The sequence below is a fragment of the Trifolium pratense genome, linkage group LG2, assembly GCF_020283565.1.
Source record: "Trifolium pratense cultivar HEN17-A07 linkage group LG2, ARS_RC_1.1, whole genome shotgun sequence".
Lineage (NCBI taxonomy): Eukaryota > Viridiplantae > Streptophyta > Magnoliopsida > Fabales > Fabaceae > Trifolium > Trifolium pratense.
Window position 1 is genome coordinate 33,083,743 of NC_060060.1, and position 23,113 is coordinate 33,106,855.

Below are 23,113 nucleotides of genomic sequence, written 5' to 3' on the forward strand. Positions count from 1 at the left end.
TTGATCAAATTTTTAAATCCTACCAATTACTATGACCAACAAAAAGTAATTTAGTTTTCCCACTTGGGAATACAAATAAATTGGCGTATAACTTTTAGCTTATAAGTTAAAAATTCTGTTTGGTAACAATTTTTAAAAAAGAGCATATAGTTTAGTATTTTATCAGCTTATAGTTTATTTTTCAAACGTTATTTCAAGTAGCTTATGAGCTTATAGCTTATCATTTTTTCTTCCATTTTTTGGTTTTCACCACCAGTTTAATTTGGTTCGGGGTCAGTTCTGATATTAAGTGGTTCCAGCCCCCTTTCGATCGCAGTTGTGGGAGATCGAACCGTGGTCCTTCCTACCAAGTTCAGCGCCAATCACTACTGAACCAACTGATGACCGGTTCTTTTCTTCCAATTTTAATCCTATAATCTTATTTCAAAAAATTAATTAAACATATATCTTTTATGTCATTTTATACTTATAAATTAGTTCAACTACTAATTTTATTAAAATACTACAAATTCAATCAGTTACCTTATTTGTTATAAGCTAAAAACTAGCTTATAATTAGTTATTCGCTATAAGCTAATCCTCTGTAAATTGCTTTATGACTATCCAATGGTTTTTACCAAACATAGCTTTACTTTACTCCCACTAAGGTAGTAATTCAACGGTTAAAACAAAGTTTGTACTAGCACATTAGACTAGAATTGACTGACACAGACAGAATCCGCGCAACAGACATTGTTTCCCGCTCAAACCTCGCTGGAATGATGGCCACCGCCGATGATCCAGAATACTGGACGCAACTGATGGCCACTTACCTCCTCCACCCCGAATCCGACCATTCCGATCAACTCCGCTCCATTTCATCTTCTCCCGATTTCAATCTTCATTTTCCTCTCTACATCGAGTAAACTACCTCTTCCATTTTTTCTTTTCTTTTCATATCCTTTATTACTACTTCTATATTATTATTAACCCTAACTCTCTTTTTTTGTATCTACTGTGTATAGCTTCGCAGAATTGTTGGATTATGATCCTCGCATTGCTCATCTCATCTTTTCCCAATCCAATACCTATCTTCAACTATTCGATGAAGCTGCTCTTAGGACTCATGTATCATTCCATTTCCTCTTTTCTTCTTCTTTTATTAGTTTAAAAATAAAAACTTGTCCAACAATGAATTGGTCCAAGTGGTAAGGGTCTTGGTCCCCTTAAGCATGTGGTCAGGGTTCGATTCTTGAACCCACCTTGTGTGCCCCACAGGTTCCCCGATGGAGATTAGTCATCGCTTACGGCGGTGGAAACTTCGTACCAATATCATGGTAACCAAAAAAGAAAAAAACTTGAAAAATTAACTATCAATTTAGTCTTTTTAAACTTTCATTCTTTCACGGATTTAGTTCTTAAACTATATAAATGTAATAAATAGTCTTTGAAGTATATGAAATCCGTCAATTTAATCACCAAAGGTCCATTTGATTTAAAAAAGGTAAATACCGGACAAAACACGACAAACTTTTAAGGTATCCGACAATTTTTTGTCTTATTTTGGTATTTTAGACGTGTATTTGAGACAAAAATTTGTCTTATGGTTTATTGAGAGACAATAATTTCAATTTTTGTCTGGTTTCTTGCCCCCAAGTTTGTCTAGTCTCGAAGTAGTTTTAAAATTAAACACAATAAAATTTAAGTTGTTCTGCCGAGTCTCTTATTTTTTAACGGATAAAAACTATATGAAAATTTGTGAATTTAGTCCCAAACATCTTAGTAGTAGGGACTAAATTGGCAGATTTTAAATATTTTAGGACTACTTAATATATTTATATAGTGTAAGGACTAAATATTGAAGAGAGTGTGATAGTTTAAGGACTTAATTGATGGTTTATTCAAAATTGAACTAGAACAAAAGAGTAGAAGATTGACTTATGTTGGGGTTTGGTTGATGGTAGAGAATTGTGTTAGGAGAAATGGCTGGTGATGAAAAGAATACTGTGGTTGAGAAAAAGTACATTCACGTTCGGATTAACATCAGTGGTTCTCCCCTTGAATGCCCTGGTTTGTTTCTGCTCACCGCTTGTTTGTCGCAATTCCCCATTAAGGACCCTCATGCCAAATTCTCACTGATAATGATGTTATTCTATTAGAGACTTTTCCGAGCATAGGACGTGTACGGGTGCAGCACCGAGGGATTCTTCTCACTCTCAAAGGGATAGTAATCAGGTCCGGAGCTATCAAGATGCATGAAGGAGAGAGGAAGTACATGTGCCACAAATGCAAAAACAGGTGCATTGTGTTCTCTTCCCCTTTTGCTCACATTATTATTTATACGGAAAGTATATCGTTTGTTAATTAATCACTCTTGGCGAGGGTTTAAGGTAAGGATACTACTGGTCTTTTGCAAATAATGAATATTTAAATCTTTTGTTGTACTATCAGTAACTGTTACACTTAACTCGATATATGTAATGTGACGGACATACTACACACAATTCTGATTCATTTACGCACACTTGTTAATTTTCACAATAACTTGGTTCTTGGTCTTTTTCATTAAATGTTATCACAAGCAAGATTTTAAATTGTAGCCGTGGTTATGGTTTAGTTGCAATCCTTCGTGTTGTGGAAAGAGATGGTCAATGCGATTGCGGTCTCATAGAAGTTAAAAAACATTGACATTGCGGCCTCAATTGCAGTCAAATATCTCTATTTAAAACCGTGATGATATGGGCTGGGTGGAAATTCTAGCTACTTGCCCTTTTGGTTGGTCATCACTCCAGTCCTTTCTCTTGTTAGCTTTGCAACTTTTATTTTACGTTGTTCGACATCCTAATGGATCAAATGGGAAACTCCTACTAGGACAGTGCATGTACAATCATGTGGGAAGTGCTTGAATATTGTGATAATTAGCTGTACTATTAACTTCCTTAGTTGTATACTTATAAACCTGTACTATTTGTTTCTACAGTACAGGTTGTAATTAAATGCTTACAGTCATATTTCTATGTGTGTATATACAAATCTGGTTCACTTATGTACATTCACAACTTTGTAAAGTTATCTGTTTTTGCCCATGTAGCCCATGACACATTTGTAGATTACCAGTTAACATACTATTTGTGCAGCTTCACAGTTCATCCCGAGGTGGAAGCTCGAAACTCCATATCATTACCTTCAATTTGTCCAATTCAGGTATCTTTTGCGTCTTGAGTTTGAAGTCCTGTATTTTCTCAATTCAGGTTTCCTTGAGCATTTGTTCCTGTTACATTACACTAAAAAAAATAAAAAATCATGATTGCACTTTGCAATCATCATATATTAAAATGCATTATTAGCTTAGTGCCACATAAGGATTTGCTTGCATACTATTTTCTTGCTATTAGTTGGGGAATATGTAGGTCAATTTATTTAATCCACAAATTGGCTTGGGAAACTTAAAATCTGATTTTTGGACTTTTATCTTTTGAATATTTATCTTCTCATTTATATGTAATCTGGTTAACTATATTAGTATACTTAAATTGGCAGACAGTCCTCATTCATTTGGTTATGTTTGATTGTTATTCTTAATGGTAGAAGCCGAAGCCCTGTGGGGGTACAAAATTCCAGTATGTAGAGAATACTATAGTGTGCCATGATTATCAGGAGATAAAAGTCCAAGAGAGCACACAGGTGCTAGGTGTTGGTGCGATTCCTCGTTCAATTCTTGTCATCTTGAAGGATGACCTTGTTGATGTTGTTAAAGCTGGAGGTATTTTTCCCTCAAATTCTCATCTTACTCCTCACTGCTATCTAACTTGTCCACGCCATACTGGGCTGAAATTTTTAGTTCATCCACAGGTATATTTGTTTCATGTTTGAATGCATGTGTGTATAATCGATAACAAATGGAAATAGTTTCAAGGTAGAATTTAAGGTAAACTTTTGGATCTCTTAAATTGGACTTTAAGAGACAAGAGGGTAACATTTCCAAAGCATTTAGGAGTGTTTTTAAGCAAACTAAGAAAATTGTCACGTCTTCTCCATCTCCGGCCTAAACTGCTTCTCAATTCGACAGTAACTAAGTCAATATCTAGCCCAGTAAAAAAAGTCAGTATCAACTGTTTCCATAGACACTCTGATTCCATGAATTTATGAGTTTTAAAGGAGGAGAGAAATAATTAGAGCTTGATATAAAAAAACTAAACACTAGCGCTATTTATAGGGATGCAAGACTTTTTAATTGTAAATAAATAGGAAATCAGGATACAAATCGTGATAATAACTAAGCAGTTTGGTTAGAGATATTCTAAGATAAGAGGCTAATCTTATATTCTAACTGCCATTTTATACCTTATTTTTCATCAATCTCTGGTCTTATTCCAGTACCAATCTACATATAGTGAGATCACAATCACATGCTACAAGTTAGGCTGTATAGTTTAGTAAATCTCAGCAACAGTGATTCTTAGTCTTAGGGTGCATCGGAAGTAGGACTTGAAAGTAAAGTGGCCACTCATAATCTTCATTGATCATGATGTCATGTGGATACAATGCTGGTCAAACTACGTTCATTTTCATGTCTACTTCCTTTTCTCCCTGTGTCATGTTTGCTTCCCTGGTTACAATAGCTTCTAAAATAAACAAGAAAGCTTGTTACTTATTTATTTACTTTTCGAGAAATGCTAGCAACATGTTCTCTAATAACATTCTTTCTAGCACACACTCTTCTATTGGTTGACATTAATACGGGTCACATCAAAGTTATGTGGGGACCGACATAGTTTACTAGGATCCATTTCCAAAATAATGGGACCCATTTAAATTTCGACCAATGGTTATAGAAGAGGGTGTGTTGAGAAGAGTGTATTAGAGAGTGTAATGTTAGTGCTCTTATTTATTTGATTCAAGAGTGTCGGGTCTTTTTGTTTGGATATATAATTTTCAGTTTCTGGTAGATAATGTAATTTTTTTAGTAGTAGTTCCCTGAAAATTTGGTGATCTATCACGAGCTAAAGCCAGAGTGCTGCAAAACAGTATTATTGATAAATGATTTTGGGCAGTTAGCGAAATACAAAAAAAGGAAGTATTGAGAGAGTTGTTATTCTGAATCAATATTATAAGTGGTAATGGTATATCCTTTTGTTAATGATGGATATCTAAGGAAACAATAACTAATCAGTCCTATTATAGAGTATAGACATTATTTTTGTTAATTCCAAAATAATTAAATTAAGAAATGTGTGTTGATGAAATTTTTAAATCTATACATGAACATATCGAGCAATGTATACCAAGTAAAGATTGTAAGGTGAGTTGCGGAATGCAACATGAATTCAGAACATATTTTTTAAGTTAGCTCAACCTTGAGGATTGCGATCTTTTGTCTCACTGTAGCATGTGTTTCCCCCCAGGGTGTAAGGGGCGTGGTGAGTTCATAAATGCAATATTTGTTGTTGGATGTTGGTTATGAAGGAATTTAGTTTTTTACTTGCAGATGATGTGATTGTTACTGGTCTCTTAACGGCAAGATGGTCTCCAGAGTTGAAGGATGTGCGCTGTGACCTTGATCCGGTATTAATAGCCAACAATGTAAGGTGAAAAAGTTTTCTTTTTGTTTTCCTTTAAAGCTTCCTGACATATGACATTTTGATACTCTTTATGGAAAAGTTTGCCAAGCGGAAATATATATTTGTTTATGCATGTTCAATATTATTCTCCTATTAATAACCAGCAGTGTAAGGCGAAACAAAGTTCGCACTGTTTTCGCCTTCAAAGTAAATATAAAGAAAATAAAGCTTCCTGATGTTATAAATTTTGGTGCTTTTTATGGAAGAGTCTGTCATGCGAAAAATATATCTATTTATGCATGTTCTTAATTGTTCCCAACTCCGCATAGTTTATAGACCAAGCAATGATGCCTAAGGTTTAAATGTCAACCTTTTCTGCTAATGGCTTTTCATCATTGTCTGTATACAGTGATGTCATGAAATTTAAATCCTATACTACAAAGTTACATGGTGAAACAAGCTAGTCCAGCCTCTCATAATTGCCAACCGACCATGAAAAAAATTATGATCCTCTTAGCTCAATTTTGCTGCTTTAACCATTGACCTTATTTTTGCTAGATTAAGTTCGTAACTGGAGAACACAAGTTCCTCGTTAGCTTGATGTTCTTCTTTTCCTAAATATGATTTCTGATTTATTTGGTGTCTAATCTTAAATTCTTCACAGCCTAAATATGAAATCCCAAGTTATTCATTAGAACTACTGTGAAATATTCTTCAAAATAAGAGACAACTGGAAAAAGAGACATCAAACATACAATTTTGTAGCATGTAGTCAGCATATTATTGCTCTAGACAATCTCTTGCAATATATGAAAACTATCCCATTATATTTAGGATGTATCTTAAAACAATTAAGAATATGTTATATTATTTCATACAATTGGTTTTCATATTTCTATATATTTGGATATGCAGCACTTGAAACATACTATTCATTCAATTCATTCCTGCTTCACTACTCTCTAACTTTCCTTATAACTCTCCTCAACGAAATCCCTGCTTTCGCCTTGCCCGTTTGTGAACATTCCTTTCATTATTTTCTCATTGCTTGCCTACACCTATTTTTAACTCTTCCCCATTATTCTCCCAGTGTAAACCTTTGCAATGTGTAATTTATCAGAGAGTAAGTATGTATTACATGTCATGTGTTTTTATATTTTTAGATGAAGCACAAACTAATTGAGCGCTTTCAGGAACTTGCCCTTTAAATTATAATCCTGTCTGCCCTATTATGAGTGACATTTCCAAAATGAGTGTCGTTTTTCAATTTTCTATGTATTATTAATTATTATTTTTCCATCTGTACCCTCTAATTAATACCATGTTCATCACTCTTGAGTCAATATTTTCTGCTTTGCATTTATGATTATGGTGAATACACCCATATTACTGTTAATTTGGTGAAATTATTTTTATTTATTTATGGCTTCTCGTTAATTTATGTGAAATAACAAAATGTGACACTCATAATGGGACAGAGGGAATAGTTATTTACCATAATTTAACGGAAGGAAAGCAAAGAAAAACTGATACAGTTCGTTATTTTTCTTATTGATTTCAGGAGAATCAATGAATTGAAGTCAGAAATTGATATTTCTGATGCCATCGTTATGAAATTCAAGCAGTTTTGGGATCACTTCAAAGACACACCTTTAAAAGGTGGTATTCCCATAACACATCTATGGTATCCTTGTATCATTCAAATTCATATTTTTGAGCCTTTAGTGACTGCCTCAATATTTATTATTTTAATCCATCTAAAATGTTTGATCATACTCTGTTCACACCCATTGATGGTCAAATTTGGTTTCAAATTTGGTTAACAACTGTTGAAGGTATCTGGATGGTTTATAATATGAAATTATGTTATGTTTGATGAAAACTTCAAAACCTCTTTTTACACAGGAAGGAATGCTATTCTACGAGGAATCTGCCCACAAATATTTGGTCTTTTCACGGTCAAGCTGGCAGGTAAACACATTCAACTTGAAGTTTATTGCACTTTGACATTTGATACTTTCTATTTGGATGCACACTCTTAAATGTTTCTCTCAAGGATTTCTTTTTACATATTTCTACTTGTATTTATGGACATATGGAATCTTCGTATTGCCCTAAAAAATTATTCAAAAGAGGAACGTTTTAAATATTGTAGAAAAAATACATGAGCTTAATATGACTTAGATTGGGAAAAGTTGTGAAAATAAGTGTGAAATGAAAACACTCATTTATATAGATTAGAAGTTGTCTATGACATGAAATGACTAATATTAGAATATTGTTGGGTTGGATGAATCCAAACCCAAGCCCAAATTTTTCACACGCAGATCTAAAGTAGGAAATAGGAAAGGTGTTAGAGTGGAAGGAACTAGTTGAAGAGGGAAATTGGTCAATTTGTGGGAGTTAGTTACTGGAGAGAGAAAAGAAAAGGGTGTTTGAGGGCATTTTTGGTTTCAAAGACAAAAACCCATTTTCTACTTTCATTTTTTCAGTTTTACTTATAAAAATGCTGCATTGCTTTCACTTTGTTTTTCGTTTTAAAGTTTTGCACGGAAAGCAAAGTTTTGATTTTTTCTTATCAAAGCAAAGAAAGAGTTGTTTCACTGTTATCTGTACAAAAAAATTGAAAACATTTTCTTAAACAAAACAAAATATTTTTTTGGAGTACGGATGCAGTGGGGCTAGATCATATTGAGTGTCATCTTTTCTGTTTCGGCTTGTGCCTCGGGCTAGGAGTTTCCACTCTCTGTAGTCACTCTTCAGTTTATAGAAGAAATCAGTCTCCATCTATGGGATAGGAATTGTACCTGTAAAATATGGGTGGATTTGTTCTTCTCAACTGAGAATTATTCATTTCCTTTCATAAATTAGTATAGCTTCTTTAACAGAAATTTCCCTTTTTCATAAATAATATCATATCTCTATGTAAACATTTACGTCGTATGTTTTTCTGATCAGTTGCATTAACACTAATCGGAGGTGTACAACATGTCGATGCTTCTGGAACAAGGGTAAGGGGGGAGTCCCACTTACTCTTGGTCGGTGATCCTGGTATGCAATCAATTGTTGTTACTATTTATACTTACACTGCCATCAATACTACTATTATTACTTCTTAAAAGTTTAAAACCTGGATTTTCATTTGATGCTTGATGAATACTACACTTCCTCCTGTGCACCCCTGAAAGTGACATAAAATAAACAAAAAAAGAGGTGACTTCTACCATTCTGGTGATGTCATGTTGCAAAAATGTTATGAATGTAACATCATCGATGCCACCTAATTGTTAAGTTAATTCTGTCATACTTCAGTTATATTGCCACTGATTTAGTATTTTTAATTTAACAAAAATATTTTCTGTTGCTCTGCAAGCTCCTTTCATGGTAAAATGGTGGCACCAACATGTTTCGATGTTAGGATTTATGCTAGTATGTTTCTGTATGCTATTAAACTGCCACAATAATTGGCTGATGCTTGAGTTGACCTTATGACTTGAGTTTGTGTCTGCTGTATCTATGAAATGAAGTTTTCGTAAGGTGCATTTCAATTGTATGTTGACTTTCCTGTCAGTTCTTACCATCAAATTAAGGGGGACAAAACAAAGTTAAACATGTAATGTTAATTGTTAAATTTCACTCACTTATTGTCTATGGCTCTTTGTTATAGGCACTGGAAAATCTCAGTTTCTGAAATTTGCTGCAAAATTGAGCAACCGGTCTGTTATTACAACTGGGTTGGGAAGCACAAGTGCAGGATTGACTGTTACTGCCGTGAAGGATGGGGGTAATTTTGATACAGCTTTATTTTACACCATAACAGTTTCTTTTTCCTTCAAAACTTTGCAGACTGATTTATTGTATTTGTAACAAAGATTCACATGTAAATCAAAACCAAAGCTAATTTATTGAAATGCTCTTTAGTTCACTGTTGGGATTCCCCCTCCTGTTGTTTTATGAACAAAACAAAGTGTTTTTTGCATTCAGTTGTCATGAGCTTTCCTTTCACCATTTTCTAATTGGTAGCAAGATGATTGTTAAAATCGTAATCTAGCATTTCAAGTGGACTTCTAATTAATCACGTAAAAGGGACAACCTAGTACCACAATGCTCCTTCAATGGAGGTATCCAGGAAAGAGTTTGATTCGTAATGGATCTCTTATAGGTAGTCTTACCTTTGAATTAGTTTTTGAATTTGTGACATTCTGGTCATACAGAAGCAACTCCAACTACTGCGCCAAAATTATTGATTACAAATTTCTACATGCATGGATCTGCACCTCGTAGTTGTTTATACTAAGTGCCACTGTAATTTATGGAATCTGTAGGTGAGTGGATGTTGGAAGCTGGCGCCCTTGTCTTGGCAGATGGAGGATTGTGTTGCATAGATGAATTTGATAGGTAAGCTCGGGTATAATTGCTTTGGTTTTGATTTTTTTTTTCGTGAGGTTTAGTCCTTGATTAAAATCTTGTATGTGGCTAAGTAATACCCCAATTGTGGAGCTAGAAAGCAAAACAGAGAGAAAAAAAAAATATATTCATGGTTGTAGGTTTAGATTGAATATTGCATACAGAAAATATTGGGTTGGTAAGAATTATAAAACATTTTCTTTTTGTTTTTGTTCATTATTTTTAAAGATTGGATGATTGGTTTTTTTTGCAAAGAGATGATTTCTTTTCAGAAGTAGTGCCTTAGCCAATCAGATTTTTCCGCTTTATCGCTTATGAGTGAGACCATAAAGCTCACCATCTGTAATAGGAAAACATTCTTCGTTTTAAAACTGAACTTTAAATATGAATTGCACCAAGTTCTTTTCCATTTGGAACTTGGAAGACCTCAATCCATTTAATCAGTTCTACTTTTTAACTTCGAAACTTCCATACACTTTGGTGAGGCTGATTTCCTTAGACTTGTGAAAGTAGAGACTTCATGTAAATTCTGGCAGAACTGTCTATTATTCTTTAACATGCTGGCATTGGGTATGAAACTAAGAGTTCATTTGGCAGTATGAGGGAACATGACAGAGCAACAATACACGAAGCCATGGAGCAGCAGACAATAAGTGTTGCCAAGGTACACTATTTTAATCAATTATACAAAATATGATTGAACTTCATTTTTGTTCAAAATAGAAGTCAACTTGTGTTGGCAGGTTTGTGGTCAAAAAGTTTAGCCACTAACTATCTCTCTTGTTTTAACCAGGCTGGTCTTGTAACAACCCTCAGTACCAAAACAACAGTATTTGGCGCCACAAATCCTAAGGGACATTATGATCCTGATCAACGTATCACTTTAGTCAATATATTTTAGTTTAATATTAATTAAAAATGATGTCAAATTACATTCCCTATTATTCTTGATTATTCTTGATCCACTTTGAGGTGCATCTAATTCTTTCTTCTTACCTTTTGGTTAGGAATTTCCAAACCCTCACTATATAAATTACATAATATGCTGGTTGCTTCTAAATGTCTGAAGTAGTTTTACATTTCCTATTATTCTTGATGCACTTTGAGGTGCATCAAATTCTTTCTTCTTACCTTTTGGTTAGGAATATCCAAACCCTCACTATATAAATTACATACAATGCTGGTTGCTTCTAAATGTCTGAAGTAGTTTTGCTGTTGCTTGCTTCAATTCATTACTTGTCTGACTTAACACGAGGTAGCTCTGTCTGTCAATACAACCCTCTCTGGTCCTTTGTTAAGCAGATTTGATATAGTCCTGGTGCTCTTGGATACAAAGAATCCTGAATGGGATGCAGTAGTTTCATCTCATATTCTTTCTGAGGTAACTGGATCCCTTTACAATGCATACAACTTCCTATGATTAATTAAGATTATAATACTAGTATGGAAACTAATATCCAGGCAGAACCGGATAGAACATCCAATGATGAAGATCTTGCAAATATCTGGCCTCTTTCTACACTCAAGAGGTAAAGTAGAGGTTAATAGTCATGGCTATTGACTAACACTGTTTGCATATAAATCTATTTCATTTTTTTTATATAAAAATTAAAAATTAAAAAAATGTTTGAACCTGTCTTTCATTAGTATTACACTGCATGAGAGATATCTTTCAATTTAGTATCATGGTTAAGCTCTGTCAACAAATTAGGGATCTAGAATTTAGATTTATATTCTCTTATTTGAGTTTGTGACCCATTGCTCATGATTAAGTTGGCTTTTTGAATCTTCTCATAATTTTAGATAACTTGTAGCTTCCTGAACCTTTTCCCCCTACTTTGAACATCATATGGTGGATACTTAGATTCATTGATGGTTTTTTTTTTTTATTTTTTTTTTATTGATGGTGGATACTGAGATTTATTGATGGTTGATACACTCTAATCTAACTCCCTCTGCATAGCTGATTCTTTTCTCCTTTTGGTATGCAGACTCCTAATAATTTTAAAAAGTTAGATGAAACACGATAAACCATTATGGAGTATGGGCAAGTAACAAAAATATAGTGGCCAAAATTAAATGTCTATCGAGTACATTTGGTGTAATACAACGCTTTATAATTTGATTGATCTGAACTTATCCAAATTTCTTGATTTTAATAGTAATGGCTTTGTAAGATATTCATGATTAGTTATAATAGTGCAAAGAACCCTGCAGGTATATACACTATTTGAAAGAAAAATTCAGACCAGTCCTTACGAGAGAGGCCGAAACAGTTATATCCAGCTATTATCAACTTCAAAGGAAATCTGCAACTGATAATGCAGGTTTGATCTAAAAAATTTCCTTTTCTTAAGTGAGTCTAGTTCTTATTCATGTCATTTTATTTAGTTACAAATTTGCAATGTAGCTAGGACAACTGTCCGCATGCTTGAAAGTTTGATTCGCCTAGCTCAAGGTACGTATAGTGCCACTGAAACTCCTCTGTCCAACTCCCTGGTCAACTTCCCTAGCCTCTTATGTGCTATTACTCCTTAACACAGCTCATGCAAGGCTGATGTTCAGAAATGAGGTGACTCGTCTAGATGCTGTCACAGCTATTTTATGCATAGAATCCTCCATGACTACCTCAGCTATTGTGGATTGCATTGGGAATGCTCTGCATTCCAATTTCACCGACAACCCTGATCAGGAATGTATCCTTGCTGTCTTTCTTTGCATAAAATGTAGCTTTGCATAATTGTTTTGCTTCAATAAACGACCAATATCTTTTTAAAGCAGGTGTAGTACATAGATCAATTATACCATTGAGCTCTATTAACAAACTGAAATTTTAATGAAACTGCATATAGTTGTAACTTCTAATTTTCATGTTTTTTTCCTCAAACATAATAAAGCAATATGGATTAATAGTGGTCTTGAGGACTTCTTTCATGTCTTTAACTAATTTAGTTTACATGTAAAATTCTGATGTCATCTTTTCACAATGACCAAGCTTTCTCCTCCCTCTAGGTAGGACTGGTTACACAAAGCAATTGGCATTATAAAATCTTGTCATGTATAAGTTTAAAGATGGACCATATTTCACTAATCTCTCTTAATAGTTTGTCTCATAGTTTTTCAAGGTATCCTACCCCTAACTATTAAACCATTTTTTACTTACAACAGCATTTTGATTTGATAAGTACTTCTTTACTACACAATACAACAGATGCAAAGCAAGAAAGGTTGATCCTAGAAAAATTGGGATGCAATGACAACTTTTCTGATATGAATATGGAAGATTGAAGGCAAAGAAAGTTGAAGATCATGTTGATAATTTTGTGTAATACTCGTGCGCATTTTGAAGGTTTTTTTTTTTATTTAAATGAATTTATTTTATTATCGATTTATTGTTTAGATGGTTAAGTCTTTTCATTTTGTTTTCTTTTTTTTACCAAGTCTTTTCATTGTGTTATTGTATTCCTATTGACTAGAAATTTCACTCATATCACCAAAAATAAAAAATTCCACCCATAAGGTGGATAAGTGGGATGACCTGGGTTCGAACTCCGCCCCCTCCATATATAATACAATGTCCTACCATCTGAGCGAGTGTTATCATATTCTCATTTCAATAAATAATCATCAATTTAGTACCTTAAGTATTACTTTTTTTTTCTTTCAATTTAGTCCTTAATGTATATAAACATGATAAAAAAATTGTCAAATAGCTTAGTGGTTAGACTCACATATTAATTGCGAAGAAATTGAGAATCTAGAGTTTGAACCTCACCCTGCATATAAATGTTCCTAAAGGCTACATCAATCAACCTGAATTTACATGACTAAATAATCTTTAAATTACATAAAATTTGTCAAAAAAAATGGAGTAAGTTAATATAAGTGGATATTGACTTTCACGAAGAAATTTTTTTTTAAGATACTATCTACATTCTTTTATAGTTACAATTTAATCAAGTGCTTATATACAATACAAGATTTTATGTACAAAATGTTTCTACAATTGAATCAATTGGTAGAGTTTTTTTTTTTGCCAACTCTCGTGATTTAATCAAGGAGATCATATATTGGTAGGGGCGGATCTTGCAGTGGTCAAGGCCCCCTCCCCTCTATCTCTTACATACATATACATATATTTCACTCCAACTCTAATACTATATATACTTAGTATACTATAATGTGAATATAGTTTAGTTGATAGGAATATTGGACGTAATATGTATAGACTAATGTTCGAACTTTGGTACATTCATTTTTTCTAAATGGTAAGAGTGTTTGGTCCCTTAAATAGGTGGTCAAAAGTTCAATTTCGGACTCATGCATATGAAAAAAGTTCAATTGAGAGAATAATTTAGTACTTAAAACATGATAGCAAAAAAAAAAAAAAATACATCAACAATTTAAACAAAAATAATCTCTATAAATAATCTCTATAAACAAAAGTTCAATTGAAACTTGACACTAGCAAAAAAAAATAAATAAGAAGATAAAAATAAAAAAATAAGGCAAAGAGATAGGAGAAAAAAGAGTATCAAAACAGCTAGCTGTTGTTGGTTTTGATGGGAAGATTCATCTTCATTGAAGCATAAATGTGCCTTTAGTGATTTTGCTAAACTTATTGTAGAATCAACAAAATTCAATGGTTGCAATTGTAGCATTTCTCTTTGGAGATGAACACAACAGGCTTGGAATGTGACTGGTGTTACATTTAAATTGAAACCCAAACCAAATAGAAAATCTAATTCAAGAAAATTCATTTCTATTTTGGTGATTCCTCCAACTTTTGCATAGTAAGCATTGTTGTAGCATATGAGGGTATAAATCATATACACACCAAAAAAAATAACATTAAGTCATGCAAAATGTTTTTTTGTTAGAAAATAAGTAACAAATATTAACACTAATTTGAGCCGGTAAAAGTTCAAGGTTTTAAGTGTCAAAAAATTAGTAAAAAAAAAAAGTGTAAAAAAAAAAGTACATTAATTACTCTGATAAAGGTGAAAAATACTGACACCAACAATTAATTACTCTGATTAGTTCAAAAAACATAAAAAAAAAATAGCATCTTCAATAGTGATATCACTTTAGGTATCATACATTACTAATAAGTGGTCCCTAGATTACTGATCTTGAACCAGAGAGTTAATACAAAAAATTCCTAATGACAAAAAAATAATTAACAATCACATGAATTGTGTGAAATCAAACAAAAGGGTAACACCTAGAATTCATCATTGATCATTAAAGTTTCAGAATTTAAGCGATTAAAAAAGATTAAAAAAAAAAATCAAAATTTTCATAAAAAAAGTTATAGGTGAGAGAAGAGAACTTAATCATGACTGTAAATTTGTATACACATTGTTTTGGGCAAATCTTTTTTTGGCATGATGCTAAATAAAAATAGGAATATGCTAAATCAGTGTAATTAAGCATGTTATTAAGGATACTTTTTTTGGAATTTGTACATTTATTATCTTAAAATATAAAATGTTATTTTTTTTAAACATTAATTTTCTTTTTAATTTTCATTTTTAGGTAGATTGTTTAACATACCCCATAAAAATAGTTGAGCGCACACAAATGAACAATTTAAAAGAGAAATAATTTTCTTATAAAAAAAAAAGACAAATAATTTAGTTATATTATTTGATTTTATTTATTTGTATATAGAGGTAGGAATAGGCTAGGCCGAACTAGGTTTTGCCAAACTTTAGCCTGGCCTGTAAAAAAATTGAAGACTTGAGTTTGACCTATGGTCTATCATAGGCTTATTTTTAGGCCTGAGTCTGACCTTTTGAAAGCATATTGTGGCATGTTAGCCTGTTTAAAAGTCTATTTCTCATGAACATATTTAAATAAATAATTATATTCATTTTTAAATATACTTATGAACTAATAAACTGATGTCCTTTTGATATTTAACATGATATTTTAGAGATTTTGACTATATATGTCATCATATTTCAATTCTAGTTTATGATAATACATTTATATATGTAAAAAAACTAATGTAGATTAATAAACTTAAACTATTGAAAAAGTTAATAAATTTATAATTTATTCAAAGTACAAATTTTAATATATAAATAATAATAATAATAATAATAATAATAATAATAATAATAATAATAATAATAATAAAAATATTATTCATATTAACTTAAAAAATAGTGTGGCCTAGTTGCAACGTGAGTTGGCATGGTTTTAATTCTAAGGAGACACCGTAGTTTCTCTTCAGCCACAGATTTACACAATCACTCAAGTCAAAAAATCAAGAATATTGGAAGAACTTCGAACAACTCATATTTCAACTGCATAAATTGGATTCAAACAAGAGATTTAAATATAAGCCGTCCGTTTTCATCCAACATTTCTGATTTACCGACTGAATTTGCAACCACGGGCAATCTTAGTTCGAAGACACACACCTACACGGACACTTAATAGGAAACTTAGTATCAAATGTATGATGCAGGTATCAAGTCTTTATATTCCAACCTAGGATACCATTCTGCAAAACTCACTTGGGTTGGTGCACTGGTATTGGCTTGGGACCTGAGAGTGTGCTCCTCTTGAGGTCTGAGATTGGATTCTCTATGCGCCAATTTGGGTGAGCTAATTTAGCTTCTTCAACAAAAAAAAAGGATACCGTTCTGCAACGGTGAAGGTAATAAACTAAAACCTCATGTTATTACAGCCGACGAGGTCAAAGCGGGGACATGAAACTAAATGTTGGCCACATTTATGTTGGTTGTTTAAAAGGGAGCTAGGCATTCTCAGGGAATGCTTTGAAATGGATCCATTTTTATTCAGTTAAATCTACTTACTCTATTTTGTTTATAGACATTAATTGTTATCACAAGTTAACACTAAGCTCGGGTGACTATAAATTTTGAGAAAAAACCATTGTAAGATATCATTTATAATTAATCAAGAGAAGCAAATTCAAGTCTCTACAATGAGAGGAAACTTTAGAGTAAAAAAAAAGGTGCGGAAATGTGAAGGGGAAGGTCACACATCAAGAATAGCAAAATGCATGTGAAACATCTCAATTAAAAACGACCTATGCTCCCCGGACATGGTGAAACCAGGTATAAATTATTGTACTTTAGCACTTGCCATTATGCTCCCACATTGAAATCAATGTAAGTATATCAGTGAATGTATATAAAGTAAGGCAAGGTTAACTAAAATTATTTAAACTAACAAATAAGTGAGCCAAAAGCAGAAAAACCTTCATGTTAAAATGATGAACTCAACTGTCCGTCCTCAAATGAGAGGAACCTTATCTTTCGGCCGGTAATAAAGAAGCTTATAGAACTGCTATTTACTTACAAGGAAATGGAAAGTATCAATACAAGCCCAAAAATTTCCACCAGACAGAGCCAACACCTCCCCAGATGATAGCATTAATAAATGCCATAATGAACCCCGTTTTGAATATATCGGGAAGGTCTACATAGCCAGCTGTTCAAAATGAAGAATTGAAATCACATCAGCTACCATACATCAACATATCATGAAATCAAATTCAAAAGGTATAAAGGGTGACACATAAAGATAAGTCTGCCTTAACAAATATAGCTTTTTGGACTTTTGGTCACTAATTTCTACTAGAAATCACCTTTATAAGAATAAAATCATTTATCTTGGAAGGTTTTTGAAATCAAAACTAATTTCATTTCCACCGGTTATGCCATTGAACAAACAGAAATGAAGTGTAGGGAAGGATAAAAAATATGCAATCTAAATGTAGGGAATTGAAACAAAGTTACTGAACAAATGTGAGCTAAATAGTTAAATAGCAGGAAAGAAAAACAAAAATTGTGTGGCGTTATAGATAGGGACAAACCTCCATAGTATACAGCAGCTTGACCACTGCTATAATGTGTAATTGCACCGAAAAGATTTGTATTATATCCTAAAGCAAGCGCTGCGAGAGCACCAGGAACACCGGCTGCTCTATGCATGGCAAGAAATGCGGAGTATAAAGCCCCAACATGCCCTGTCTGGCTTGCAAAAAGGTAGTGGATGAAGAAATAAGCAGCCTGAAGAACAGCCAGGGAAGCTGGCCAGCTCAAGGAGAACGACCGAAGGTTGTTGGCCACACAGTCAGACATCCAGGTCACAATGCCGAGGTTTGTCAACTGACTTGCCATACCTACTAGAATGGCAAACCAGGCCAAGGTATCCCACGCCGATTTTTCATTCAAGCAGTCTTCCCAGTTAAGGACTCCTAATACAAGGAGTATTGATAAACCAATCATTGCAGCTACAGCACTTGCTATGCCAAGAGTCTCTCTGCAAGAGCAAATAAATACTGATGATAGTATTGAATTCAACTAGGAGAAATTGCATTGTTAGAGAAACAACAATCTACAGATGTAACAAGTGGACTCTTACAGGATCATCGTCAAAAGAAGGCATAATGACTTACATAAGTATAGTTTGGGAAGGCATAAAATACAACGAACTAGTACTATTTGCAAATGATATGACGATTTCACATTATAATCATAAGTTATTAATATACAAAACAGCGGTTGATGTCTTTTACCACTTGGATAAACAGATTAATTAAGAACTTATCATATAAGTGCTTATATATAACTATATAAGCTATTTCTATAACAAAATTTTAGAATAAAGTTGGATTATTTTCACATAAACTATAAGTTGTTTTCATAAGCTATCCTAGAGAGTTAGCTATGGATAAAAGCTGAAAACACCTTATGGACATGTCATAAGATGTTTCCATAAGCTCTCTCCCAAAGAGTCTCACAAATGCAAATGTCAGTATATAATCTCAAATAAATCCATCCAAACAAAGCCCTACGTGGGGTTGGCTACATGCCTACATGGATTAAATGACACCATAATTCTATTAGAATTCATGAAAGAGCATTCATTTCCTGTAATCAAAAGTTAATATGCATATGAGAAAAAGAGCATAAACCAGGAGGCTAAAACATTGATAGAAACTAGAAAGTGTTACTTGAAGAAACACTCTTCCTTCAAAAGTTCAATATTTTCAGCATCACCGTGAGACCTTTTACTCAACAAAAAATATCAATAGACTAATACGGTAGAAGGCATATGACATACCCAAAGATCCACAAAGAGACTGCAAGAAGCATTGTAGAAACCATAACCCATTCATTTTGAGTGACAGGGCCCATACTTTCCAGTTTCTTTGCAGCCAAGGCAGGTGCCTCTGGTGTGTCTTTAATTTCAGGGGGACAGATCTTGTATAAAATCAACGGTGTAGCGAGAAGACAAACAAATGCAGGTACACTAGCTGCCTTAAACCATGTAACCCAAGGGTTTGAAATTACCACCCCAAGCTCCTGTGCTAATTTAATACAGAGCAGATTTTGAGCAGCAGCGGTTAGGAAAAGAGCACTTGAGTTACCGGCAGACTGTCACATGTCACGGAAGCAACGCAAAAGTTATTTCATTGACACATGATAGCAATTTGAAAATAAGAAACACAGCAAGTAGAATGAGAGTTCAGTGAAATCATATAGTATATGATGATCGTTGCTGAGACCACATAATTATAATAGCCATACATGGTGATAGAGCCATCATGTCTCAGAAAATCAAAACACATTCAAGGATGAAATACAATTTTGCAAGGCTTAAGCATACATCAAGATGGCAATATCATCTCAACATGTTTCACAAAAAGGCGAAATATGAAAAAACAGATGTCATGAAATCTATCCTAAGTGATTATTTGGCCAAATCTAAGACAGCAAAATGATTTTTCTCACTTTAATGTAAGCATCAAATCATCTAAATTTTTTTTATCATAGAACTTCCGATAAAAAACCAACATACTTTTCAGCAACATAGATCAAAATTAACAAAACACAAGATTCAAATCAGTGTCCGGTGTCTATGAATGTGTCTACTTGTCAGTGTCCGGTGTCTATGAATGTGTCAGTGTTGCATGGTGTATGTCATTTAAACATATGTTAGCTAGGCCTACATAAACACAATTTCACCTAATAATTGTAGTACAATATGAATCTAAAAATAGAGTAAAACCAAACCTGAAATTGGTTCTGAATAAGAAAAGTCCCCAACCTCTTAGAGGTAGGACTATTAGGTTCACTACCAGCAGAGAGTGCAAGTGACTTAATAATTGGCAAGAAAACACCACCAGCTCTTGCAGTAGTACTAGGCATAGCAGGTGCAATAAGAACCTCACTAAATGTCAAACCATAAGCAAGTCCCAAAGTACTCTTTCCCAACCATTTCACAAAATAAGTAGCAATTCTATCACCTAAACCGGTTTTAACAAAACCGCGCGCAAAGAAAAACGATATAACAATCAACCAAATTACTTCATTTGTAAAAGCACTAAATGCATCAGTAAAGGTTAAAGTTTTTGTGACCACAGATGTTGTTAGGCCCAGAAAAGCCCAAGCACCAACAGGCAAAGGGCTTAGAACAAGGCCTGCAATTGTTGAAAGGAAAATTGAAAGCAATTGCCATGCTTGAGGAGTAACATCAATTGGTTTAGGAACAAAGAAACGAACAATGAGACCTATGGCTATTGAAATAACAAAAGGAATTGGCTTTGCACCTTGAAGAATATTGGGTTGTTGGGGTTCTAATTTTGATGGTGGTGGAGTTGAATTAGCATGAATTGGGAAATTGGGTTTTGAGAAAGAAGGGTTAAAGATTGAAACTTTGGAGGGAAAAGAGAAAGATTGTGAGATTGATGATGATTTAATTGATGGGTTTGAACGTGAAGATGGATTCAATGGAAGAGAAATTTGAGATCTGAAAATGGGTCGATGATGATGATGGAGTAAGAATGAGGTTGAAGAGAGTGAGTGAAGTGCAAAGCTCTCCATTGGAATGGAACAACAACAAATGAGAGTGTGAGGCTTTGATTAGTTTGAGGTTTGTTACTTGTCACTCACTTATGTTTGTTGTTCGGAGTGACCAATGTTTTATGTGTGTTTTTTTATGTGAGAAAGAAAAGAAGGAAAATTTGAGGAGATTTGTTAACCTCATCTTATTTGTATTTTTCATAACCAACCATAGATACTGAGAAGAAAGAGTTCTATTCAATTTTTTTTTTTTTTTTTGCGTTTACCCTCTAAGAGGTCCGATAATCCAAATTTCGACCATGAAGTAAATAAAGTCTGATAAAAAATTATTGAAATTTAGGTTTTCCCGAATAATTTATTTTAGGGAGGAGTTTATTTACCACTTGAGTCTAATATCTTGGCTCAACCGAATTTTCTCTATATATATAAGAGTTGTGATCAAACTCATGTCACTCCTTTAAGTGATTTAAATATTATACCACTTAAATCAATTTATTATTAGCATGGTTCGGGTGAATGGTTGGATTTAGCGAAATTTATTTGACTATCGTTAAGAAATTTATCCACGTTTGTATTTATATTCAAGGGAAAACAATGCAGCCATAATGAAAAATAATTTTACATTGTTATTCAATATCAAAGTATTTCGTCAAATCACTCAACGTCATCTATTTTAATTGTATGACAAGATAAAATGCTTAATTTCTATTAAATGTCGGTGTAAAATTATTTAACATATTTTTATGAGAGTTCAAAAGGTTATGCATAGTAATATTGTGTCTCTTAAGTCATGAATGTGATTTTTAAAAGAATTGATTTTGTCATTCAAAATGGTCAAGCGGCACAGCTTGTTTTTCGTCTACCTTTCAAGTTTCATCTATGTGTAATTATCTTGAATATATATAATATATAATTATACATATTATTAAACTATAGGCAAAATTACACTACAAGTCCTTTATCTTATTTTTTTGTAACACTTTGGTCCTTTATCTTTTTTTTGTAACACTTTGGTCCTTTATCTTTTTTTTGTAACACTTTAGTCCTTTATTTTTTTTATTTGTAACACTTTAGTCCCTTTTTTTGTAACAGTTTGGTCCTTTATCTTTTTTTATTTGTAACACTTTGGTCCTTTATTTTTTATAAATAAATAAGATAAGGACCAAAGTGTTACAAAAAAAAGATATAAAGGACCAAATTGTTACAAAAAAAGATAAAGGGCCAAAATGTTACAAAAAAATAAGATAAAGGACCTTTAGTGTAATTTTGCCTAAACTATATATTTAACGTCTAATAATACCATATATACGATTATTTTAGAGAAACTGAGGAAGGAAAAGAAAGATAAAAAACTGTGGTTTGGTTTTCATTTGCTTTTTTCTTTTCTTGTTCTGTATACCACACTTTGTGTGATTCTCATGTGCTGTGCCATGTTATTATATTGATGTCGTTTTCTGCTATTTTAAAGAATCGTTTGAAATAACTTTCGTTTTTCTCTTTTATTATTATCCTATTTTATTAAATTGATAGAGATTGAAATTTCACACATATAAAGTGGAAATATCGAAGTTCAAATCTCAGTCATAACATCTAACTTAACAATTTCAGTATTCTGCGAGTTGAGCTATAATTTGTACACATTATTATCCTTGTTTTATTAATATGAAGATTGAAAAAATTATCAAATTACTTGGAATTTGAAGTTCTCCGTTCATTTTATTTTTGTTACAATATTATATATGGATAAAATAATTCCGCTGTAGGTTTCGTAAAAAAAAAAAAAAAAATCCATTGTAGGTACCAATAATAAATTAGTAACAATAACAAGTGATTAGCGGTTCGATCTCCGAGTAACTAAAACAGAAAAGTTTTCAATGTGTTTAATTAGTAATTGATAAGTCGGTGGCTATTGCCTCGAAAAATTTGTTAGGCATGCAAAATAGATTCTCTCATTGCAATCAAATTTTCTCGATACACAAGTTTAAAATCGGATTCTGGACTTAAAGGTATATAAATTTCTTGCTACTTTGACCGGTTTATTACTAGCATCTTCATTCATTAAGCAAATAGATTTTTTCTTAGTATATATTTTTTTTAAATAAATGTTAATAATTTTTTTTTTGAAGAAGCATGTTAATAAATTATTTAACCCTTTGACTTTTACTATTAAAAATATAATTAAGCAAATAGTTTATTAATAAAAACCCTATTAAATTATGTTATTCTATTTGTATTGTGCAAGCCGAAAAGTTAAGTTTATATAAACAATAAAGTATAATCAAAGTATTAGAAAAGTCCTCTATAAAAAAAAAAAAC

The 23,113-nt window shown here is 32.8% G+C and overlaps 2 protein-coding genes across 3 annotated transcripts; one reads left to right on the plus strand and one right to left on the minus strand.

Moving 5' to 3' along the window:
• The first annotated feature begins 679 nt into the window (after positions 1-679).
• Positions 680-13,589, plus strand: LOC123910615 (probable DNA helicase MCM9). Of its 2 annotated transcripts, none has more exons than XR_006810246.1 (20): positions 680-901; positions 1,005-1,107; positions 1,944-2,049; positions 2,139-2,277; positions 3,117-3,183; positions 3,568-3,742; positions 5,468-5,567; positions 7,102-7,199; positions 7,446-7,511; positions 8,499-8,591; positions 9,208-9,324; positions 9,866-9,938; positions 10,545-10,611; positions 10,741-10,822; positions 11,207-11,328; positions 11,409-11,476; positions 12,165-12,274; positions 12,358-12,405; positions 12,491-13,072; positions 13,159-13,238. XR_006810246.1 is itself a non-coding variant. In XM_045961775.1 (20 exons), exons 1-20 carry the CDS (start codon positions 759-761, stop codon positions 13,233-13,235), a joined length of 2,007 nt encoding a protein of 668 aa, XP_045817731.1. In that variant the 5' UTR covers positions 700-758; the 3' UTR covers positions 13,236-13,589. The 2 variants fall into 2 exon arrangements, 1 of the variants encoding a protein (XP_045817731.1); XM_045961775.1 differs by having other exon boundaries at positions 700-901; positions 12,491-12,643; positions 13,159-13,589.
• Positions 13,590-17,164: 3,575 nt separating this feature from the next.
• LOC123910617 (dicarboxylate transporter 2.1, chloroplastic-like) lies at positions 17,165-21,036 on the minus strand. Its single transcript, XM_045961776.1, has 4 exons — positions 20,009-21,036; positions 19,056-19,369; positions 17,803-18,251; positions 17,165-17,417 (listed from the first exon to the last, which is right to left on the minus strand). Exons 1-4 carry the CDS (start codon positions 20,816-20,818, stop codon positions 17,302-17,304), a joined length of 1,689 nt encoding a protein of 562 aa, XP_045817732.1. The 5' UTR covers positions 20,819-21,036; the 3' UTR covers positions 17,165-17,301.
• Between the last annotated feature and the right edge of the window lie 2,077 nt (positions 21,037-23,113).